The 25,458-nt window shown below is 43.8% G+C and overlaps 1 protein-coding gene across 1 annotated transcript in view; it reads right to left on the reverse strand.

Annotated features, from left to right (window-relative positions):
• Positions 1–25,458, reverse strand: part of TTC7B (tetratricopeptide repeat domain 7B) — a gene marked incomplete in the record, with an annotated part of 1,939,345 nt that overhangs the window by 916,407 nt on the left and 997,480 nt on the right. Inside the window, 1 exon segment of the mRNA XM_044074706.1 lies at positions 11,701–11,838. Coding sequence (XP_043930641.1) covers positions 11,701–11,838 — 138 coding nt within the window.

Consider the following 25,458-nt stretch of genomic DNA (forward strand, 5'->3'; position numbering starts at 1 on the left):
ATTTTTTTGAGAAGGTCACCAAAGCAATAAATGAAGGCAAAATGATTAACACTATCTTGACCTGGCCACGGCATCTGACGTAATACCCCATTCAGGCACTGTTGACAAGCTCAAGAGGTTAGACAAACCCTTATATGTCACCTGGTAGATAGCCAGCTGGCTCACAGACAAAATCCAGGAAGTTGCATCTGTGGAGTCCACCTCTACAAACAGGCCAGTCACAGGTGGAGTTCCTCAGGAATCAGTCATGGGACCGCTCCTTTTTGGCACTTTGAGAAGTCAAGGCCAATATCAATGGCCTCTAGATGACTAAATTTGCAGATGATTGCAAATTAAGAGCAGTTAGAGAATCTCCCACTGACACAAATGTTCTCCAGAAAGGGCTGACATAGATAAATAACTGGTGTCAGAGTCACGGACTAAAACTAAATACCAAGAATTGCATAATAGTATCCTTTAAGTCATCCACCCATGGTAGCTATCACATTAACAACACACTCCTAAGAGTTGACCCAGTAATCAGGAAATTGGGGACACACACAGATAGTAATCTAAGCCTTTGACTATCTCATGTTTACAGTTGTGAGGAAATCATTCTATGTTGTGCAACTTCAAAAACAGACGATCCGGACCACCAGGCTGATAAAAAAAAAAGTACAGTTGTGTACACTAACCATAAATGTAGATGTTCGAGTGTATTCACTGTTGCAGTCATCACATTTGGGTTATCTGCTTGCAGTAGCCCTCAGTCGGCCTGATTAACAAAGTCGTGGGTCCTGTGTCGGTTGCTGTCCCTTCTTCAGTGAGGTTAGGTCGTCAGGGGTATAAAACATGCAGCCGATGCCATTATATCAGTTTTTCTTGCCCCAGATGTCAGGTGTCCCCCTAATGGGAAGCAATTAAATCTATAAATAAACAAGGTTATACCTCCAACAAAAAAAGCAAATACACCAAAAAGCTTTTGAGCATAGTAAAGGAGAGTAGAGATATAGCCAAAAGAAGTAAGGGGGCTGGAGGGAGGGTAACGAGGACTGCAACAGTGAATACACTCAAACATCTACATTTATGGTAATTGTACACAACTGTACTATGTTCTTAGTGTTTCACTGTTGCAGTCATCACATTTGGGTAGATTCCCAAAGCTAAGGATGGGAGGACCACCAGCTATAAGGCCCTGTAAGACTGCAGTGGCAAACCCAGATCTGGATTTAGAGAAAATTAGCAGATGGTAATGCTTGGTGAAAGTATGTACAGAACTCCAGGTAGCAGCTTCTAGGATGTCCCTGGGTAGGGCGCCTCTGAGAAAGGCTGTAGAAGTAGATGCAGCCCTGGCTGAGTGGGGTCTAATCCCCTGTGGGACATGTTTTCCATGGTGCTTGTAGCAGAAATGAATGCAATGGCCTATCCATTTGGAAATGGTTTGCTTTGAAATAGCCTTGCCCTCTGCCCGTGTAGCAAATGCCACCAGCAGTTGTTCTGATTTCCTTTGAGGTTTAGTCCTGTTCAAGTAGAATCTAAGTTGTCTGTGCACATCTAAGGAGTGCAGTATCTGTCCCCTTTTGTTCTGTGGATTAGGAATGAAGGTTGGCAAATGAACTGACTGATTAAGTGCCACACTGGATACCATCTTGGGCGTGAAGGAGGGATTGGTCCTGAGGGACACCCTGTCCGCATGAAAGATGATGAAAAGCTCCACTGCCATAAGGTCCTGTAATTCAGATACCCTTCTTGCTGAAGTGATTGCTAAAAGGAAAGCTGTTTTCCAAGAAAGGAATTTTAAGTCTGCAGTAGCAGCTGGCTCGAAAGGAGGAAGAGCGAGTTTCTCCAATACAAAGTTAAGGTCCCAGGCTGGAGTTGGAGCTCTCTTGGGTGGTCGTAAATTTTTGGCCCCTCTGAGGAACTGCTTGAGCAGTGGATGAGAGAAGAGGGGAGGTTCTGTGTTATAATGAGCTGAAATGGCTGAGGCATGAATTTTGATGGAGAAGAAAGACAGGCCCTTGTGAAGCATCTCAGTTAAGTATTATAAAATCTGAGGTAAATTGGGCAGTGCTGTGCTCATCCCTTGAGACTGGTTCCAGCCACAAAATCTTTTCCATTTTTCAGCATAAGATTTTCTAGTACTAGGCCTCCTTGCCTCTAAAATGATATCCATCACTGGTTTAATGAGGGATGGTAAAGGAGAGAATAGGTAATTAGCCAGGCTGCTAGGTTCAGGGTTTGAAGCTGAGGGTGCAGAATCTGGTTCTCCTGCTGAGACAATAGGGTAGGAGTCTGAAGCAGGTGCCATGGGGCCAACAGTGACACACTGCACAAGAGGGGGTACCAGTGTTGGCGTGGCCAGTCGGGTGCAATCAAAATTGTCCTTGGTTTGTCTCGTTTGATCTTTAGTAGTACTTTGGAGAGCAGAGGCAGAGGAGGAAAGGCATAAACTGATAGGTTGTTCCAGCTGAAGGACAGAGCATCCACTTTCCAAGCTTGTTTGTGGGGAGTCCTTGTGAAAAATTTGCCCAATTGATAGTTCTGGGGGGAGGCAAACAGGTCTATATCTGGGCTCCCCCATTTGCTTGTCAACATGTTAAAAATCCTTGGTTCCAGTTTCCACTCATGTGGGTCCATGAGGTTTCTGCTTAGTTCGTCTGCCAGTGTGTTTAGTTTTCCTGGCAGGAACTGAGCTTGTAGATGCACTTGGTAGCTCAGGGCTGTGTTCCACAATGCCATGGCTAGTCTGCAGAGGGGGTAAGAATGTGTACCCCCCATGCTTGTTTATGTACCACATAACAGTGGAGTTGTCCGTCTTTACCATTAATTGTCCTGGAAGAATGTGGTCCTTGAAGGCTGTCAGAGCGTTCTCTACAGCTAACATTGCTTTTTGATGGCTATGCAGGTGCATTTGACTTGTGTTCCATTTGCCCTGAATGCACTTCTTGCCAGGTGAGCCCCCCATGCATAGTCTGATGCATCTGTTAGGGTTTGGGCAGCAGGGGGGAGTGTGAATGGTAGTCCCTTGTTTTGATGGCAGGCCTCTGCCCATCAAAAGAACTCTAGACGTAGGCAAAGTATGATTGGAATCACTGATTCTAGATCCTGAGAATGTTGATACCATTGTAGTTTCCTCATATGCAATCTTGCATATGGAATTAGGAGAATGCAGGAGGCCATGAACCCCAAGGCTTGCAGTACTTGCCTTGCAGATAGCAGGGGTTTTGGCCATTAGTGTGAAGTAAACTGTCAAATTAATTTGTTTCTCTGGCGTGAGGAAAACCATCTGGGAAGTTGTGTTCAAGATTGCTCCCAGGAATATAATTTGTTGACAGGGTACCAGGTGTGATTTTTTTTTCGTTTATGGTGTACCCCAGACAAGTTAGCACCCTATGTACAAAGGCCAGATGATTCAAAAGTATGTCCTGGCTTTCTGCCTGAATTAGACAATCATCCAGGTATGGGTATATCTGAATATTTCTTTCCCTGCAAAATGCAATGACTGGAGCTAGGTACTTTGTGAATACCCTTGGAGCAGTAGATAAGCCAAAGGGCAGTGCAGAGAACTGATAGTGCAGGTAAGCCTGCTTTGAAGTTTAGTTATCTTCTGCAAGATTCCCTGATTGGGATGTGCAGGTATGCCTCCTTTAAAACTAGTGTTGCCAACCAGGCGTCTTTGCCTGGCATAGGGAGCAACTGGTGAAGAGTCAGCATCTTGAAATTTGGAATCACCAAAAAGGCGTTTAGAGTAGACAGGTCCAGGATAGGACGCCATGAATTGTCTTTTCTGGGTACCAGGAAAAGTCTCGAGTAGAAACCTTGTCCCTTTTCCTCTTCTGATACCAACTGAATAGCCCCCATACTTAAGAGAGAAAGTACTTGCTTTTGGGCCTCTGCCCACTGATTTGGGGGTAGATCTGGCCACCTGCTTGGTGTTGGTAACGTGTGGAAGTGAAATCTGTATCCTTGGGACACTATTTAAAACCCATTTGTCCTGGGTAATGAGTTCCCAGTTCTTTGCATGAAAAGCAATCTTTCCCCCCAAAAGGGCAGTCAACTGAGAAGTATTTGGAAGTTTTAAAAATAAGTTATTGAGACAGTTTACCATAGGGGGGAGCTTTATTACTCCCAGATTTGGAAGTGGAGGCCCCCCACTGCTTAGCCCTGTGCATAACCTGGGACTGAAGCCTGGGAGTTCTGCTAGATCTGGGTTTGGACTGAGAAGGTCTGGAAGAAGCAGGAAAGGACCAATTCTTGGAAGGCCAATGCCTACTAAACCTTGGAGGTTGCACTTGTAAAAATTCTTTTAACAGTTTGCATAGATTTAGCTTTTTCCTCCATCTTTTTAAGAACTTCGTCTGCCTTGTTGCCAAACGGGCAGTCCTGGTTTAAGGGAGCATCCAGTAATTTTGCTTTAACATGATCTGGGAAGGATTGCTCCTTAAGGCAAGCATGCCTTCTAAGTACAAACCCAGTTACAGCAGCCCTGCAAGATGACTCTAGTGAATCAAAACCACATTGCAAAGTATGTTTTCCAACTTGTTCAGCTGAATGCAGTAAATCCTGTAAATCTTTATTTTCAGCAGAATCAGGAATCAACATAATTTTCTGTTTAAGCAATCCAATAATATGCTGCTGATACTTTAACATATGAAACTGGCAGTTTAAGGCCCTAATGGCCAAAGTTGCAGAAGTGTATACCTTCTTACCCCATCTATCCAGCGCCCTGGAGTCTCTAACAGGGGGGTAGGATTTTTGGCAGTAGTAGGTTTAATGCCCTTGGGTCCCTGTGAAATGGTCTCAGGAGCCGCAGTAGGATTTTTAAAAAGGAACTTGTGAAAGTCAGGGACCCTGTAATATCTATCAGGTTTTCTGGGAGCAGGAGGTAAAAAGTCAGGGGCCAAGCTAGATTCCGAAAAGGCATCATCAACAATGTCTAGTACAGGAGGTATGGCTAAAGGCCTGTGTTGGGGCAGGAGTAAGAAATCCCTAAGCCTCTTTTTAGAATCAGAGAAATCCTGACTTTCCCAATGAAAATGCTCCCTGAGAGTATGCAAGGTTTCACCAAAAGAGAAATCCTCTGGGGGGAAAGCAGAGGGAACAGAGTCCTCAGCATCAGAATCCTCATAAGTAGATAAGGGTAAATCCTGGTCATCAGAGGAAAAGTACAGTTTTGTACCTACCATAAATGTAGATGTCCGATAGGTATGCATCTGCAGTCCTTACATATGGGTTGTCCTGCCTCAGGGCAGCTTCGGTCGGCCGGATTCCAAGTCTGGGTCCGCATCGGCGTCGCCCCGCCGCCCCCGACGCCAGCAGAGCCTGGGTATAAAAAAAAGCAGCTGCCATCTTCCTCAGTTTTTCTTGCCCCAGATGCCAGGTGCCCTCTAATGAAGGCTAAATTTGGAGAGATGCAAAATTCCAAACATGTACAGTAATATAAAACAAACAGGATAAATACCCATAGAATACCACAGAGTACAAAACTGTACTATGCCCTTCAAGGATGCATCGAAAATGTATGCACAGAGCTCCATGTAGCAGCTTCTAAGATGTCCTTTGTAGCCACACCTCTTAAGTTTGCCATGAAAAGAGTAACAGAATCAAATGCAATTCCTATCCATTTTGAAATTGTCTGTTTGGAAATTGCTTTTCCTTGTACACCAGCAGCATATGCTGCAAAGAGCTGTGAATGTCCAGGGTATGCAGAAGTTTCTCCCTTTTTTTTTGTTGGGTTGGAAAGGTAGGCAATGCTGCTGGTTCAAAGGGAGGTAGAGTTTTTTTTTCCAACATGAAGGGTCCATGTGAGCACTGCACTGGTGGTTTCCTTTGAGGGATTTTTTATTTGTCCTCTTAGAAAAGGGCTTTAGCAAAAAATGAAAAATACAGGTGGTTCAGTGTTGTAATTTCGCTGAAATGAATTTTTATGGAAGAGTAAGAGGAGGAAGAGTGAGAGATTTCATTCAAGTATTCCAGGATATTCGTATTGTGGGATCTGTGGAACTGGAATTACTGTTTGATCTTGATCCTTGTGAGTTCCAATATTTCTCTCTTTCCATTTTTGCTTTTTTTGCTTTCTGCGTGGAGCTTCCCGAGCCCTGAGGAGTCATTTTACCCTTTTGGATAGTTTTGGATTTTAGGGAGTCAAGGTTTTTCTTCTTGTGCAGTTTTTGAAGTTTTTTAGGCTGTGGTAGAGAGTTTGTAATTGTGTAGAGGCCACGGTTGGTACAAACTGGGATTGCAGCTCTATATTGAGTTTTGGAGAAGTTCCCAAAAGATCTTTAGCCCAGCAAGCAGGGAGGGTGGTGGGTACCTCCTTGTTTATGTGCCACATAACATAACTGTGGTATGTCTTGTCTTTATTAGACTTGCTTGATGTGGGAGCTGAATGCATCTGCCCTCCGTATGCGCCCCCCCATCTCTGAGGCTTTGGCCCGTGGTAATTTTTTGGCGTTTGGTGGTTTACTGGGCAGACGACCCATGTTTGACTTGTTTTGAATCCCTTTTTTAGCATGAATTCAAAAAATGAGGGATGGAGGAGCTGGCTGTTGAGGCTGTAGACCCTTAAACCGACTGTAGTTTCCCATATATTGCCTTTGCTACTGAATCAGAAGAATGCAGATGACATGGAAACCTCAGGCCTGCAGTTGCCGCAGGATTTGATGCTGTTTGTTTTGTCAGTTTTGGTTTCTGAAATAACATGGTAAGGAGTTGCTGTAAGGTCACATTTTGAAATTTTGCACAATGAGGTAAGTATATGGGAGACAAGATGTCCATCAGGCCTCCATTGCTTTTTCTTTTCTTGGGACAAGAAATAGTCTGAATGAAACTTGGCCTTGTTATGAATTCTATAACCTTTCCTTTCCTTTCTATTCCTTTAATTTGCAGTAGTTTTCCCCTCTGTTCTTTGCTTTGATTCTTTGGTTGGTGTGGCAAGTCTTTTGGTTTTTTGTTAATGTATGAAAAATGAAATTGTAACTTTGTTGCAGTGTCCATTTGTGCAGTAACCATTTGTCCCTTGTATAAGAGAATTTCTCAAAAAAATAATTAGCTTTCCCTAAAAATTGTTCCAATTGAGCCGTCTAGAGTGGCGTCCTCAGCAGGAGTAGGTCCTACACTGTAGCTCCTGTACACACTCTTGGTGCTGGAGGCCATTGTAGGAGCCTGTGAGCCTCCCTCTACCTCTCTACACCTATTTCAGCTTTTTGGAAAAATCTTTTGACTGTCTGTACTGACTTAGCCTTTCCTCAAATTTTTCTTTAGAGGAGCCGTGGAACCAAATAAAGCCGTGTTTTTTTTTTTTGCATAGACTGGAGTACACATCTCTATAACATTTAAAACAGGAGGAATAGCCAAAGGTCTATGCTGAGGCAAATGCAAAATTAAAAAGTTTAACCTCTTGAGGCCTGGCTGCCCCACGTGCTGGGTAGTTTTATCCACAGAAAATGGTGTCGATATCTCAGACACCGGTTTCAGTAAGGTAAAGAACCACCGACCGCCCCGTACCGGCGGGTGCGTGCTGCGCGGTGTCGCCGGTCGGAATCGGTAGACGGGTCGTTTCCTGAGACCCAGATAACACTAGCTAGGGCTAGGCGAGGAGTCGCTCGGCGGAACCATGAATGGGTCCTTCGGTCCTTCTCCTTACGTTTTTGGCTGTCGGAGCCTGTTTGCGGCCGGCGGTATGTGTAAATTAGTTTTTAAAAGAATTTCTGGTAAACTCTGCCCGACTTTCAAGAGCGCTTATTGAAGGAGAGTGCCTGTACAGGCGCCGAGACGTCGCGGTCTGCGTACACAGGTAGCAGTAAGAGGGCAAGGGTATGGAGGTATTGGAAACACCTCTAACAACTTATTTTAATTTTAACTTTAATCTGACAATTAAACAAGCAAGAGCAAGGAAAGGGAGGCCCCAAAGGGGAATTGAAGCTGAAGAATTATTTAAGAATGCCATGATAATGAACGGTACTGGCGAACTGCTTCTGCCAAGTAATCATGCTACGCAAGAAGGCATCAGAAAATTCAGAATCCTGGTCAGAAGTATCATAAGCAAACTCAGTCCTAGGTCTCTTAGAGGGGAAAGGCTGGCTTCCCCTGATTAAAGTAATAAGGTCTTCAGCCATTCTTATCAATTGTTTTTTTTTAGGCAAAGAGGCCTGACCACTCGGTCTGGGCATTATTCTAGGCATGGATCGAGTTTTAGGCCTTGAAGATGAAGATGGCGTCGGTTTAATACGCAAGTCAGTAGGCCTGAATACACCCGCAGAAGCCGGTGCCTGCCCACCGGCTCCGGACCCATCCAAGGTAGAGACATCCGCAGGTTCCACAGTTGAAGCATCTCGTGGCATACCGGACTCCAAATGGGTCTCAGTAGAGGCCTGTGAATCTCAAGTAGCGGGTATCAGGGGCTGCGAAAGCGCCTCACTGAGTACCGGAGAACTGGCAAATGGCTTAATAGAAGCGTCGTCAGCAGCTTTGGACCTAGGCGGCCTGTCTCTATCTTTATCTTTGTGTTTTTTCGGAATGTCAGTAGTCGGATGGCTTACCGAAGACATATCAGGATAATTGAACTGAGCACCAAAATATTTAGAAGAGAAAATATACCGATGACGTATAGTTCGTGGTTTAAATAAGGCACAAAACCGACAGCGAGGTATGTCGTGGTCAGGGCCTAGGCAAGGAATACAGTATGAATTAAAATCTTTATGAGGTATTTGCTTTCCACAAGTAATGCAATTATTTACTTTTACTGACATCGGCTTAGAACAGGAAAAAGTTTCCACAACAGGGTGCTTAGCCTTTAGTTGAAGACTTTGGTTCTGAAACTCAAAAACGAAAATTTCAGGAGTCGGCCAACTGCCACTTGCGAACTGCTTCTGGCACCACACAGCAAGAAAGACTGATGTAATGGCGTCGGCTGTATGTTTTAAACCCATGACGACCTGACGTCATGGAAGAAGGGACAGCAACCGATGCAGAACCCAAGACTTTGTTAATCAGGCCGACTGAGGGCTACTGCAAGCAGATAACCCAAATTTGATGACTGCAACAGTGAAAAACGAAGAACATCAGTAGTTTAATAAAATGCAGTAGGTTAGCAGTTTCAGGTTTAAAAAAAACCCTTCTTCAGACAACATACAAAAGTTTTGAACACCTTTTAAAATACATAACAACCAATCTTCGTCTGTTTTTGCTGTTGGAATTTGTTGTGAAACTGGACCTTAAGTGCAAAGTCTACAATTGTGTTTTATGTTGTGCAACTTATGAACAAAGTTATGACATCTATGTCCAAGGAAGTAATTATTCTACTGTATTCGGCATTCATCAGACCTATCACAGTGTACAATGCCCCCCTTTGTTATGTATTTAGATAGGCATACCAACAATTTGAACATCCACAGAGGTTCCTCACTAAAAAAATACAGGGCGTTAAGTAACATGTCCTCTGCAAACTGCTTCAAGGCCTTATTCCTGTACACTGTCTACTACAGGCTGTTGAGGGGAGATCTGTGCCTGGCATATAAGGCATTGTCAGACCCAAAACTGATGGATCTCCTGCAAATCTGCAAAACAAAGAGAAGAATTACCCATTCTACAGACTTAAACCTTGCCTGTGATATAAATAGGACCTGCTGGATAGACAGTTATGAGAAAGCACCCCTTCTCTGAAACAGGCTCCATGTGAAGCAGAATTCCTCCATAACCCAATCCAAGTGTAACTTGAACAATTGGATGGGGAACAGGAAATTCATCCCTAGTTTGGCACTTATGTCTCAAAAGGACACAGGCAGCCTGTAAATGGTTCATCTCCCAAGCCCCAGCTTGTAAATGTTTAATTTCCGAAGTCCCTGCTTACACTTATCAAGAGTACCAGAACTTGTCAGAGATTGTGGATGCATGGCTAGACTTAAAAAGGCCCTTGTGGTCGTTTGCCTAGTAAACACCTACAAAACTGTTGTTAAAGTGGCTTGAATACAGAAAAGACTGCATAAGCACAGCTGCAACTATTAATATACTGTCATTTTTTTCTTTTTCAGGGAAATCAATAAAAAGATGTAAAAGAAAATTACAGCAGTCTGTCATCTCTGTGGCACAGTGGGATAAAGCCCTTCTCCCCAGATGAAATACGTTTAATTAACAGCTTAGACACCAGAGAAACTGCCACGAGGAGCTGGCAATCTGGCAGTTAATGCCAATTTACCGACTTCAGGGCAGGTGTCTCAGTAGACACAGGAGAAGCACTGTGACCACACCTGCACCAGCAATGGACTGCAATGCAAATTGGGAACAGCAGATGCAAGTGTAAACAGGAAGTCACAGTCATGGCAGTGAATTTACAACTACACAAAGTCCTCATGCCAATCATGGATGACTGACCTGATCTGGTAATGAGCTACTTCCTGCAGCAAAAGGTATGATTAGTTCCACTTTCATTTGTCTAGTATGTGACTCTGGCCAAGTCACTTAAACAGTCCTCTCAGGTCAGCCCTGAAAAGGGGCATGTGCCCAGTGGGTTATCCAGTTAACAGATGTATAAAATAAAAAAAATGACAAGTCACTCCCACCTCCTTTAAGCTCAAGGGGAACAAATGGGCTGCAGGGCTCTTGCCTCTTAGGAAAACAATAGGCTCAACAGAAAGTTTGAAGGGACAGGCCAGGTTGGGAACTGCACCAAACAATAGTAAAGAAATTGCTGAAGGTGACGAGAAAGCACAGTGTAGCAGCTGCTATAAGGGTTTTGTCCAGGTCTTCCTTGACCTAAAAATAACGAAGGGCCAAAGGCATTTCCAGTGTGCAGCCCACTAAACAGGACTGAAACTTGGACAACTAGGATTATTAGGTGGGGGATCGAAACCTCATATGGTAAAGAAGAGCACCCAATAATGCACTACTTCAAAAACTTCTGTTTATTCATCAGCAGGAAGAAAAGGCTCTACAGTTTCTGCAAACAAGGATGGGCATAAAACTTGAAGGACAAAAGCATTAGACTAGTTGTACAGCATCTCACGTTACCCTGTGGATGTCTGCACAATGCCTTCGTCTTCTTGGAAGCATAGAAAGTCATTTTTTGATACACAGGCTGGGCATATCCTGGAAGCTGGTCTGGTGAACTAGGGACTAGAATTTCCACTGATATATTCAATGGCATACCATTACTGAGTTTAGCATCTAATATGTCTGTTTTTATTTATTTATTTTACATTTGATTACCGAGAAAGTCCGACTGGACACAAGTCCTTTTTCAGTGGAGGCCTGGAGAGAAAAGCTCCACATGAAAGATGTAATTAACATAAGTACTATACATTGTGATTTAGGATGCATTTTGCATTTTCCGGCTACATATACATAAACAATGTAGTTTTGCCTGTGAATGCAGTTAGAGTTCAGCACTTACATCAACTTTAAGCATCATGTAAAACATGTACATTAAGCTAAGCCATCATTATACTAATGCATTTGACAGCTATATTTACATAAATGACTATCTATATTTACATAAGAGTATCATTTTTGACTTCAGCAGCTACTACCCAAGCAATGTGCATGCCAAGGTAGTATCTCTCTCAAAATTACTTATAACTTTTTTACAATTTAACGACAAGCCAGCAAACAATTTACCACTCTGTTGTGTCAATAAAAAGACACCTCAAAAACAACACACACAAAAAAGAAAACTCGCTCCTAAACGGGCATCTATTACAGATTATGTACGAATGTAAATCCTACCTCTGATAGCATTTCATACTGCCCTCTTCTTCCCAATGCGATTGTCAACAAATCATATACTATGGATGCACTTTGTAAACTAATGATACGATCATTTTTATGCTCTGGAATTCTGCTCAATACTGCATCTCGATTAGCCTATAAGGCAAATGCAAGAAAATGTATAAAAGCACATCTTATGTTTTCTACATTCAACAGATTAATAAGAATAAATCACTCCTCTAAATCCTCAAACTCCTTTCAGCAGACTGGTTTATTCCTTTATGTGAAACTGAAGACAACATATCAAATAAGCAAATCTCAAACTTATGATAAAAAAAAAAGAATGTTTTACATAACTTTCAGTTTCTAGCTACTGCAGCACTAAGAAGTTCTCTGATGTTTTCTACATCAGAAAAACAAAACACTTTATGAACTCAACAGTAGATAGTGCAAGTTTATTAGCACTTCTGTCACAGGTGTTGTCAGACTATCAGAAAAGCTACTACCCAGAAAGCTAAGTTTTTGAAGCTAACTTAGCATAGCAGCAGAAGTTTGAAATACCTGCAGTAGCCTTAACTGTATGGGTTATTTCCTGCCAAGGATATAACAGCCGGCCATATTCCAAAGCTTCAGGGCATCTTCCTTGCACACAAACTGTCAGTCAGCTCGAGTTGGCTACAAGACAAGTTTGGATGCCAAGCCCTTCAGAGATTTCATGCTAACAGATACAGGGAGGTGGAGTTTTGAAAGGACAATGGTAGGAACAATAAAATATAAGTATTCACACCCTGGTATAAACACACCAAAAAAACAAGGGGGAAAGTAGGAGGGAGCGGCTACTGCATCAGTGATCATTCGAGTATCTACTGTTAGTACAGTTGTTTTAAGTAATTATATGTTTATCATAATGAACACTGCAACAGTAGCATTAGCTGCATGAGATTACCCTAGCTTACTACATTTGGGAGGTGTAAGGGCAGGAGTTCAAGAGCCCCTAGAGAATGGTCCCAGCAATGCCTGATCTACACAAATAGAATTAATCAAGCGTGTAATGCCTTGTAATCATATGTATACAGGACCAAGTTGCTGCTTTTGGAATACTTCTAGAATCCAAACCTTTCCAAAAAGCTACAGATGATGCCAAGGGCCTTACAGACTGGGCCTTAACCATGCCTGAGATAGTTTTTTGTTGCAAGTACAATGAAAAGTAATAGCCTGACACAACCATTTGGAGACAGGCTGTCCCTTCTTACCCTCATAAGAAATGAACTGATCCAAAAATCTGAAAAATTTAGTTTAGTCAAGATATACCCAGAGTTGTCTGTGGAAGTTCCAAGCTACAGAGTATCCTTTATCCTTCACTTTTAGGTTCAAGAAAGAAAATGGGGAGACGGATATTTTGGCTTACAGAAACCTCAGATACCACTTTAGGCATTAAAGACGGATTAGTTCCCAAAAGAAACTCTGCATCTGTGGAAAAAGATAGGGTTGACTCACCATAAGAGCTTGCAACTCGGATACCCTTCTTGCAGAAGTCAGAACAATCAGTAAAACTGTATACCATGTTAAGATCCTTAAGTCAGTCAGATTAGCTGGTTCAAATGGTGCCAAATTTGAGCTTCCCTAACACCAAATTAAGATCCCATAGAGGAGCCACAGGTTTTCTTGGAGACTCTTATGCAAAACATATTTCAACATTATGACATCAGAATGCATCAAAAAAGGAGAATCCCTGGACAGACGTGCTGAAATGGCTAATAAATAAACCTTGGTGAAGGAGTAAGAAGGGCCATAGGATAGTATTATTGTCAGAACAGAGAGCAACTAGCCCTGAATGGGTGCTGTTTATACTGCTGGGTCCAACTAGAAAACCTTTTCTATTTTCTAACATATGACTTTCTAGGTAGCAGGCTTACTTGCCTCCATTAATACCTGCTTCATGTCCTCAGTAAACAAATGCCTAAATGGAATTAAGACCATCATCCAGGCAGTCAGTTGAAATTGACTGGAGTGGGGGTGTATCAAACACCTCTGGATCTTGTGTGCGTAAATCCATTATGTGAGGAAGCTTGTGGCAATTGCCCCTGGCTATTTCAAAAAGAGGTGAAAACCACTGTTACCTAAGCCAGAAGGGAGTCTCCACAACAATCTTGGGCAACTCTTCCACAATCTTTAGAAGTACCTGGATAACAGTGGAAAGTGTTGAAGTGCATTCAGGAACATACCTGTCCAAGGAAAGTATCTAGTTTTGGAGAGTGGGGAGGAGAATAGCTATGGGGTGTAATTGGTTTTAGTTCTGCAGAGGGGTCCTTTTTGTGGAGAATGATATATGTGACACTTCATGGGGAGTGTAATCTTCTGACAGAGATCATCGTTAATCAAAGATGATACTGGGGCCAGAGGATTTTCCAGCTTGTCTTTGTTCACTTTCAATTTGTCTGCTGTGTGCTAATTTCTGCTGTTAAGTTTTTTTTTAAGTTAGTTTTTACAGTTTTTGGTAGGTACAGGAGAAGTAGAGGAAAAAGGTGTGTGGGATTAGGGGAGGGGGTTGGGTGGGGGGTGGGATTGGGGTTGTGTTGTTTAGCTAGTGGGGTTGGGTGTGTGGTGTGAATAATGAGGAGTGAGTATTTTCTGAGGAGTGAGGGATGTTAGGAGAAGGGGCACTGACTTTGGAGGAGTTAGGATGGAGGTTTTATGTGGAGTTTGGGGAGTTGGGGTTGTGTTGGGGAGAGTCAAGGGGAGTTAAGTAGTATTGGAAATTATTCTGTTTTATTAGCTTTTTTTTTATTAGCTTCTCTAGGTTGCGAAGTAAAAGGCATCTATCATCCAGGTCTTCTTGCATGTAGTCTTGGAGCAGAACCTTGTCAGCTGATTGTTCAAAGAAGTGGCAAAGAGGTCTACTTGAGAAGCTCCCTACAGATGAATCAAATCTTAGAAGACCTCCTGATCTAGTTTCCATTTGAGAGAGTCTGCCCTAGTCCTGCTCAGCTTGCACTTTTGCTCTGATGGAATTGCAGGATCCCTGTACAGTGAGATTGTGCTGTGAACTTGTATCCCAAGCTATACAGATAGTCTGCAAAGGAGCTATTGGCCTGGTTCCCCCTTCCTTACTGATGTACCACATGACTGTGGTATTATCTGTAACAACTTGAAGAGGTCCCAGGGATCAAATATGATTCAGCCAACAGAGTTCTTTAATCAGGGCAAACATTTCTTTTATATTTATATGGTTGAGTTTGTCCATGGTATCCCACACAGCTTGCACATTTATTTCTCCTGAAAATGCTCCCCAAGTAAAACACAAGGCATCTATGGTGACTGACTGCTTTGGAGCAGGAAGGGAGACCTGGGTTTAAGGGAAAAGTACAGTTGTGTACACTTACCATAAATGTAGATTTTCTAGTGTATTCACTGTTTCAGTCATTACACTTGGGTTATCCTGCTGGCAGGCTACCCTCAGTCGGCCTGAATTCCAAAGTCTAGGTCCGGCGTCGGTTGCTGTCACCTCTTCCCTGACGTCAGTGCACCAGGGGTATAAAACATGCAGCCGACACCATTTTCTTCAGTTTTTCTTACCCCAGATGTCAGGTGCCCCCAAAAGGGAAGGCTAAAAATATGCCAATAAAACATGCATGCACCAAAATATATTATACCTTCATCTACAAGCAGATACACCACACATAGGTTGTATAGATTAAAGAAGTGCAGCTAAGTTCCACAAAAAGAGATAGGGGATGGTGGGTGGGTAACCTGGACTGCAACAGTGAATACACTCGAACATCTACATTTATGGTACGTATACACAACTGTACTATGTTCTTCATGTTTCACTGCTGCAGTCATTACACTTGGGTTGAATCCCGAAGCTATGGTTGGGAGGCTGGAGCTAAATAGCATTAGGAGCGGCTATGAGGCCCTGCAGAACTGCAGTGGCAAAGCCTGCCCTGGATTTATAGTACAGTGGTAAATGGTAGTGCTTTGTAAAGATGTGCACTGAACTCCAGGTAGCAGCCTCTAAAATGTCTTTGGTTTGCTTTGTAAAGGTGTGCACTAAACTCCAGGTAGTAGCCTCTAAAATGTCTTTGGTTGGTACTCCCCTGAGGAAGGCTGCTGAAGTGGCTGCTGCTCTGGTTGAATGTGGCCTAATGCCCTTAGGCACTGGCTTGGCATGTTGTGAATAGCAGAAATGAATGCAGTGGCCTATCCACTTTGAAATAGTCTGCTTAGAGATGGCCTTTCCTTGTGATCCTGCAGCATATCCCACTAGTAGTTGCTCAGTCTTTCTGAAAGCTTTGGTTCTGTTCAAGTAGAAGCGTAGCTGTCTGTGTATGTCCAAAGAATGCAGAATTCTCTCCCCATTATTCTGTGGGTTTGGATAAAAGGTAGGCAGATGAATAGTTTGGTTAAGGGCCACACTGGACACTACCTTAGACATAAATGTCAGGTTTATCCTCAGAGAAACCCTGTCTGGATAAAAAAATGATAAAAGGTTCCACAGCCATGAATGCCTGTATCTCTGAGACTCGTCTTGCAGAGGTTATTGCTAGGAGCAGAGCTGTTTTCCAAGATAAAAATTTTATATCAGCTGTAGCGGCTGGCTCAAAAGGGGGCAGAGTGAGATTTTCCAAAACATAACTGAGGCCCCATGCAGGTATTGGTGATCTCCTTGGAGGCCTTAACAAAGGATGAGAAAAGATTGGTGGCTCTGTATTGTAATGAGCCAAAATGGCAGAGGCATGAATTTTAATTGATGAAAAGGATAGGCCTTTGTCCAGCATCTCAGTTAAATATTGCAAAATCTGAGGAATATTTGGTACTGCTATGTCAATTCCTTGTGCCTGGTTCCAGGTATAGAATCTCTTCCATTTTCCAGCACAAGATTTTCTAGTATTAGGCCTCCTGGCCTCCAAAATGACATCCATCACCGCTTTAGTGACAGGTGTGTTTTGTATGACTATATTATCCGCCACGCTGCCAGATTTAAGGTCTTGAGTTGGCTGTGCAGGATCTGATTGTTTTGTTTGGTCAGTAGGTGAGGTATTTGAGGTAAGGTCCAGGCTGGGCATTGAGACAAGTTCTTTAGGATTGGATACCAGTACTGGCAGGGCCAGTCTAGGGCAATCAGTATCACTTTTGCCTTCTCTTGTCTGACCTTTAGGAGTACTTTGGGGAGGAGAGGCAGTGGGGGAAAGGCATATACTGTTAAGTTTTTCCAGCTGAAAGATAGGGCATCCACTTTCCATGCTTGCCTGTGATAAGTCCTTGTGCAGAATCTCTTTAGTTGGCAGTTGTGAGGAGAGGCAAATAGGTCTATGTCCGGGCATCCCCATTTCCTTGTTATGTTGAAGACTTGTGGATCCAATTTCCACTGGTGGGGATCCATGAGGTTTCAGCTTAGTTCGTCTGCCAGAGTATTTATTTTTCCTGGCAGGAATTCTGCCTGCAGATGTACTTGGTAAGTCAATGTTGTGTCCACAAAGTCATGGCTAGTCTGCAGAGGGGGTAAGAATGAGTGCCTCCCTGATTGTTTATATACCATATGACCATGGCATTGTCTATCTTTATCAGTAGTTGTCCCGGATGAAGTAGGTCCTTGAGGGCTGTCAGGGCAGTCTGAACAGCTAGCATCTCTTTTTGATTGATATGTAGATGCCTTTGGTTGGCGGACCATGTGCCTTGAATACATCTTCCTGCCATGTCTGCCCCCCAGGCATAATCTGATGCATCCGTTGTCAATGTCTGTCTGGCTGGGGGTAAGGTGAATGGCTGTCCCTTGTTCTGGTGACAGGCCTTCGCCCACCATCGAAAATCCTGTTGCAGGCAGGGAATGATTGTAATTATTGTTTCCAGGCTGTGGCAATCCTGAGTCCAAACGCTTTTTAGGTACCATTGAAGTTTCCTCATATGCAGTCTTGCATATGGAACTAGTAGAATGCAGGATGCCATGAAGCCCAGAGCCTGCAGAATTTTTCTTGCAGATAACTGGGCCTTTGGTGCCAACAGTTTGAAATAGGTACAGTTGCCTTTGTTTGTCTGGCGTGAGATAAGCCATCTGGACAGTTGTATTTAAGCTTGCACCCAGGAATATTATCTCTTGAGAGGGTACTAGTTTTGATTTCTGTTCGTTGACTGTGTACCCTAGGCATGGTAGTAATCTCTTTACAAACGCCAGATGCTGTAGTAGAATGTCCTTGTTCTCTGCTTGTATGAGGCAGTCATCCAAGTAAGGATATATTTGTATTCCTCTTTGTCTGCAGAATGCAATTACTGGTGCCAGGCACTCTGTGAAGACCCTGGGCACAGTAGATAAACCAAAGGGCAGTGCAGAGAATTGGTAGTGCATTGAGCCAGCTTTGAATCTGAGGTATCTTCTGCATGTTTGTCTGATTGGGACATGCAGGTATGCCTCTTTTAGGTCTAAAGTCACAAGCCAAGCCTTCTTGCCCAGCATGGGCAGAAGCTGCTATAAGGTCAACATTTTGAATTTTGGTATATCCAGATATGTGTTTAGAATAGATAGGTCCAGTATTGGTCTCCAGGCTTTGTCCTTTCTGGGTACCAAGAACAGTCTTGAATAAAATCCTTGCCCCTGCTCTTGTTCTGGTACTTGTTGAATGGCCCTCATGTCCATGAGGGATAAGACTTGTTTTTTGTGCCTCTGCCCATTGTTTTTTTGGTAGGTCTGGCCAACCATTTGCCCTTGGCAGGGTATGAAAGTGAAACTTGTAGCCCTGTGACACTATGTCTAAGACCCATTTGTCCTGGGTTACTATGTGCCAGTTTTGAGAAAAAAGTGATAGTTTTCCCCCTAAAGGTGCTGCCAGAAGATAAGTGCTTGGCGCAGGCAGGGGGAAGAAATTGGGACTGTTTCCTGTAAGGCTGTGATTTGTCTTCTCCAATTTTGGAGGTAGAAGCACCCCATTGTTTAGACCTGTATGATCCTTGGGGCTGGGATCTGCCTCTTGGGCGTCTGTATCTGCCCCTTTGTGGTCTGTCTGACACTGGAAAGGACCAATTCTTTGTAGGCCAGTATCTGCTAAATCTTTGAGGCGGAACCTGTAAGAAATCTTTGACAGTTTGCATAGATTTAGCTTTCTCCTCCATTTTCTTTAACACCTCTTCTGCTTTAACACCAAACAAAGTATTATGCTGTAATGGAGCATCTAATAATTTGGCTTTAACATGATCTGGTAGATTTTGTTCCTTTAACCAAGCATGTCTCCTAATGACAGAACCCGTGACAGCAGCCCTGCAGGAGGCCTCCAAAGAATCAAAACCACATGGCAAAGTATGCTTTCCAACTTGCTCAGCTGCATGCAATAAATCCTGCATTTCTTTGTTTTCTGCACCTTCAGAATTTATCAACATTTTCTGTTTAAGCAGTGACATAATATATTGCTGATATTTGAGCATATGAAACTGACAATTTAAAGCCCTTATAGTCAAGGTAGCATCGGTGTAAATCTTCTTTCCCCATCTGTCTATTGCCCTAGAATCCCTGTCGGAGGGGGTAGGGTTTTTTGCAGTGGATGCCTTGACCCCTTTGGGACCCGGAGAAATCGTTTCTGGGTCAGCAGCAGGGTTTTTGAAAAGGAATTTATGAGAGTCAGGCACCCTGTAGTACCTGTCTGGTTTAACAGGAGCTGGAGGTAAGGAGTCAGGGGTCAGACTGGACTCTGAAAATACATCATCTACAATGTCTAACACAGGCTGAATAGCTAGGGGCCTGTGTTGTAGGAGTAAAAGGAAGTCTCTGAGCCTGTTCATAGGTTCATACTAGGCTATCTGCCCTAGGGCATTTATAAACCTAGCCAGAATGTGTTTGGCTTTCGCCACCCATTTTAAATTTATTTTGCTATGCCCTTTTTCGAGGTTAGTATACTGTGCCTCTGTCTAACAGTGACACAGAAGTGATATCCGGGGTAAACCTACGATCTCCCATCCACTCATCAAGATTCCTCTTGAAGAGAGTCAATGAGGGACTCTGCCTAACCTGGACTAGGATTTTATTCCAGAGTGAAGGGAGCCTCTGGGTTATGAATCTGTCCCTCCAGCATGTCCTATTTATTTCAGTGCTGAGGTTCAAGTCTCTCAAGCGTAGCTCGATGGGATTTGGATTTTCTGAGGTGCAGCATGTCCATTAATTCCGGGTTGGACATGGCTTTATACGTCAGGCACAGATCGCCTCTGAACAGGCGGTATGCCACTGAGTAGAGCTGGAGTTTCTTTAACCGGGCAGCATATGGCATCTGTTTGAGCCCTTTGATCCTCTTGGTGAGGTACTTTTGGGGTCTTTCCAGTTGCTGCAGGTGTCTGGTAAGGTACATCCCAAAAGGGCATTGGACTCAATTATGGGCCTGATGAGGGATGAGTAAAGAGGCACGATGACGTCCCCTGATCTAGATGTGAATCCCTTCATGATTAGGTGGGCTATATAAAATGTTTTTCTAACCACTTTGGCCACGTGGTTGTCAAATGAGAGATTGCTATCAACTTGGGTCCCCAGGTCCCTAATTACTTCTTCTGTACTTAATGGATTACCACCTATGTGGTAATTTGTGGGCACTTTGTTTTTGCCAAAGGGGATGACTATACACTTTTTGGCATTTAGCTTGAAGCCATGGCTCTGGCACCAGTTGTCTGTTTCTATGAGGCCCTTTTGGAGGATTCTTGTGTCGGCTAGAGAGTCGATTATGGCACCCAGTTTGCAGTCATCTGCAAACTTGGTCAGCCACAGTCCTTCCGTGTTGGCCTGTACCTCAGAGAAATATATACCGAACAAGAGAGGTCCCAGGACTGAGCCTTGTGGGACACCACTTGTAACTGGTTTGGAGTCTGACATGGCTCCAGCAATTCTAACCATGTGGGTTCTGTCCTTGAGCCAATTTGCTATCCATCTAGTGACATAGGGGTTTATATTTAAGCTGGTGAGCTTATCTATAATGCCCGAGTGGGGTATTGTATCGAAGGCTTTTGCGAGGTCCAGGTAGGCTGTGTGGACCACCTTCCCCTCGTCAATGGCCTTGGTGACTGTTTCAAAGAAATCAACCAGGTTTAAGAGGCAGGATCTGCCCTTAACAAAGCAGAACTGGGTAGGATCCAGTGTTTGTAGGTCCCCAATATCTTTATTTATGAGGTCCATGATGATCCTTTCCATAGCTTTGCAGACCAAGCTAGTCAGGCTTATGAGGCGATAGTTTCCAGGATCCGTTGAGGCACCACCTTTATGGAGAGGGACCACTGTTGCTGTATGCCACTCTCTGGGCACATATCCTGTAGTAAGGCTGAGATTGAACAGTAGTTTTATGTTTGGGTTTAGCTCTTCTTGGAGTTCATGTAGGACAGCCAGGACACAGTCTGGTCCCATTGATGCTGTGTTTTTGCTTTGGAGAGGGCGGCTCTTACCTGAGCATCTGAGATGTCAGGGGCAGCACTCTGCTGGGATAGATATTTGCCCTTTGGTGGGGAGTTTGCGCTGAACCTGTCAGCTGCGCTGAACCTGTCAGCTAGGATGTTGGCAATGTCTGTGGGTTCAGTGTATTTTTTGTCATTCTGGACTAATTCTGAGCATATCTGGGAATTACCACCCAGTTTACTAACATAACTAAAGAAAGCCTTGTGATTATCCTTAGTGTCCTGTGCAATTTTTCTCGAAGCTGGCCTTAGACAATTTTATGTGTGCCCGTAGTTTTTGCTAATACTGATCAGTGATGCCTTCCCTTTTGGGATTTTGCTCTCTCATTTAGTAGCTTCCTCCTTCTATTGTATAGTTTGTTTATGGCTGGGGTCCACCAGACAGGACGCCTGCCTTTGGAGGATTGGGTCTTGGTTTTATTTGGGATCGCATGATCCATGCATTCCTGAAGGTGTTCATAGAATGCGTTTATAAAGGATTCTCTTGGTCTGGGCGTATTTTCCACAGGCCGGGGCTTTGAAGGATTCCACCTCAGTTTTGAGGAGTGTGAAATTTGCTTTAGAGAAGTTTTTCACTGTGGTTTTCTGGGCAGGGGTGGGATCGGGATGTGAATATCCAGTGACATTAGTTTATGGTCTGATCTTACCAGTGAGGATACACTTCTGGTCTGGAGCATAGAGTCCCCATGTTGGTGATGATCAGGTCCAGTATGTTTTCCCTCTTGTGGGAGTGGTAACAAGTTGTTCCATAGCATTTGAGTTTATAAATTCTAGGAACCTTTGGGCTAGGGTGTTGGAGCTAGAGTAATGCTCCCAGTCTATGTTTGGGTAGTTGAAGTCGCCCAATATAATGGTGTTTGGAGAGACCTTCATATTTTCCAGTGTTCTCAGGAAGGCCGAGTGGGGTTCCTGGGTTTGGGAGGGTGGTCTGTAGCAGGCTATAAACTGGAATGCAGTTTTACCCACTGTTAGTTGCACATGGATAATCTCTGATGCTTCGTGCTTTGCCACCAACCTGGAGGTGTGGGTATCTTTGATGAATATCGATACTCCTCCTCCTTTTGTGGTTCGGTCCATGTTTTGGGGCTGAAAAGCATGGTATGAGGTATAACCTGGTAGTGCTGGGGTGCTCTCGGGAGCCCTGAACCAGGTTTCTGTTACTGCACAGATATCGATGTTCTCCATGCTAAGGAGAGTTTTGAGTGCGTGCATCTTGAGGTTTAGACTTCTGGCGTTGAGTAGCATTACTCAGTTTCTTATCCCTTGTGATACCTATGGAGGTGGGTTTGTCTTTTGAGCCTTGCCTAAAAAAGGCACTATGGGGGTAGCAAGAGCCTTTGCCAAAATCCAAAGCCCAGGGTGACAGGTGCAAGCCGTCCCTAGCGAAGCATCGTGGCTTGTCGAGCATATCATCCCAAGCTGACAGGCATTGGATCCCCTTTGAATGACACCAGTACTTAAGCCAATTGTTGAAATTGATCATCTTGTCTTCATATTGTGGCATCATTCTTGGTGAGGGTAAGATGCTACTCAAGGTCAGAGTCATGGGCTACATGCTCAGAGAGCTCCTTTATGTCTCTTTTCATGTAGTCCAGGGAGGTACGTCTCAGGTCATTCACACCAGCATGGACAATGACTGAGTCATATTTGTACTTGCCTTGGAGTGACCTGAGTGCTTGTGTTATGTGGCAGATCCTAGTGCCCGACAGGCTGCTCACCGTGACCCTCTCCTTGTTCAGCCTGGTGAGCGGGACGTCAGTGTGCCTGATGATAGAGTCACCTATTACAAGTGTATCAGGTGTGTTGTTTAGTCTTAAGGGCTGTGACTGTTCAGCACACTGGCTTTGTGAGATGTGTTGCACGTGTTTTGTTTTGGGGTAGCGGCTGCTTGGGTGTCTGCTGCTTCGGCAGATCTTTATTTAGAGCCTCAGAGTATGTTTTTGTGATTATGTGTTTGGTTTGCTGTCGTGGTAGGTCTATGTGAGACTGGAATTGTAGTGAGTGTGGTTTCCTTCTCCTCCTGACTGGTTATGCCAGTACTGAGTTGAGAGCTTAGCCTCCAGTTTGGCTATATGGTTGCATCTCTCACATGTGTTGGAATTTGTTGGGAGGAGGAGAGGGTTGTCTGTGTACATGAGGCAGTTGTAACATTGCCTCAAGATTCCCAGATTCACCAGCTGGACCGGAGAGGAGATTGACAACTCACCTTTGGACATGCTAGAATAATATTGGGAATTCCTTAATAATTGAAAACCAGGGCCAGTGGGAAGTGAGGGTGTAGTACTTTTAATTTTTAGTGTTGACTTATATAATTGCTTTAGTGAGCAAGTGCCAGGTAACTTAAGTGCAATGTGTTACAGGTAACTTAAATGCAAAAACGATTCAGAATAATCTTGGCTCTCCCAGTGGAAATGTTCCCTCATGGTATGCAAGGTTTCCTCAAAAGAGTAATCCTCAGGAGGAGAGGCTGAAAGGATAGATTCTTCAGCATCAGAATCCTCATAAAGAGGAAGAGAGTATTCCTGATCAGAAGAGGAATCAGAAGAAATGGAAATCTGATCTGAAGATTCATATTCTGTTTCTTGCCCAGGCCTCTTATCAGGAGGGGGATGGGAACCCCTGATTAAAGTAATTAAGTCTTCGGCCATTTTGAGCATCTGTTTTTTGGGCATGGAGGCCTGACCATGAGGCTGTTGTACTTGTTTCTTTGTCTTTAAAGATGCTTTAGTCTTTGCCTTTGTAGCTGCAGTCGCTTTAATGTACAATTGAGTAGGTCTAAAACACCCTCAGAAGCCGATGCCTGCTCAGTGGCTCCGGATCCATCTGAGGGAATAGTTTCCGAAGGTCCAATACCTTGAGCTTCCAGCGGCCTAGGAAACTCCACATGGGAGTCTATAGCGGCGTGCGGGTCCAAAGTAGCGGGCGTCAGGGGCTGCGAAAGTGCCTCACTGAGAGCCGGCGAACCGGCAACTGGTTTAGAAGAAGCCTCGTCGGTTTTAGACCACGGATGTCTGTCCTTTTCTTTGCGTTTCTTGTGAATTGCAGTAGTCGGTTGGCTATCCAACGGCATTGTGTAATTAAATCTTCTGCCAAAATAGTGAAATGCAAAAATCATACCGGCGCTTTATAGTGTGCTGGTTAAATCTAGCACAAAACTGACAACAAGCAACATTGTGGTCAGGGCCTAAGCAAGGAATACAGTAAGAATGAAAATCCTTATGCAGTATTTGCTTCCCACAAGAAATGCAATTAACTTTTTCTGACATCGGTCTGGAGCAAGAAAAAAGTTTTCCCCAATGGGGTACTTAGCTTTTAATGAAGACTTCGGATCTGAAATTCGAACACGAAAATCTCAGGAGTCGGCCGACCGGTACTTGCGAACTGCTTCTGTTTCGGGCACCGCGCGGCAAGAAAGACTGAAGAAAATGGCATCAGCTGCATCTTTAATACCCCTGGCACACTGACGTCAGGGAAGAGGCGACAGCAGCCGACGCCGGACCTAGACTTTGGAATTCAGGCCAACTGAGGGTAGCCTGCCAGCAGGATAGCCCAAGTGTAATGACTGCAACAGTGAAACACGAAAAACATCTTGATGTCTCCACCAGCACTGGTATTTGAAAAAGACAAAGGATGTTGGTGCTGGGATCAAAGAGACTTCAGATGTGAATGATAGATGCCATAAAACCAATTATTCTGAAAAATAATCTTCAGAATCCTTTTGTCTGAAACTAAATGTTGCCAAAAGGAAAAAGTGGAGATTCAGACTTTCTGGAGGGGAAAAGGGACTGCCAGGGTTGGTCACACTTTTTGATAACCATTGCAGCAGAGTAACTAAAAACTAAATCTCTATCCAAAGGAGAACTTAAAATCTAATTTTTCACATCTGGGAGTTTATGACAATGCAGGCTTTTCAGGGCAACCACCAAGAAATATGGCAGCAAATCTCTCTTAACCTTATGGGAAACTGTATAGGAGGAGTTGTTAGAGACCACTGTGCTAAAAATATCCATTGGAGAACCCTCAAAAACCTTGGCCAAAGAACTAACAAGATGGCAGCCACAATCAATCCTAAAAGTTGAAGGATAAATTAAGTGGATGGTCTTGAAAACATAGCGACAACAGTCAAGAAAAAGGAAGCCTGGTAATCTGAGTGGTCATGCCTAGATGGCAGCCTATGAATTCCAATGCCTGGAGAGTCTCTAGCTTGGACTTTGAGGTTCACTCTAATTCCTAATACTAGGGACAGATGGAACAAGGAGCCTTTCACTTGAACTAGAAATGTTCTTGAAGATGCTGTAAGGAGCCAATCATCCAGGTAAAGGACGACACAGAATCACTGTAGCCTGACCCAGGCTGCTACTA

This window comes from Protopterus annectens, chromosome 6.part0 (genome assembly GCF_019279795.1).
Source record: "Protopterus annectens isolate FY-2018-M chromosome 6.part0, PAN1.0, whole genome shotgun sequence".
NCBI classification, from domain to species: Eukaryota; Metazoa; Chordata; order Ceratodontiformes; family Protopteridae; genus Protopterus; species Protopterus annectens.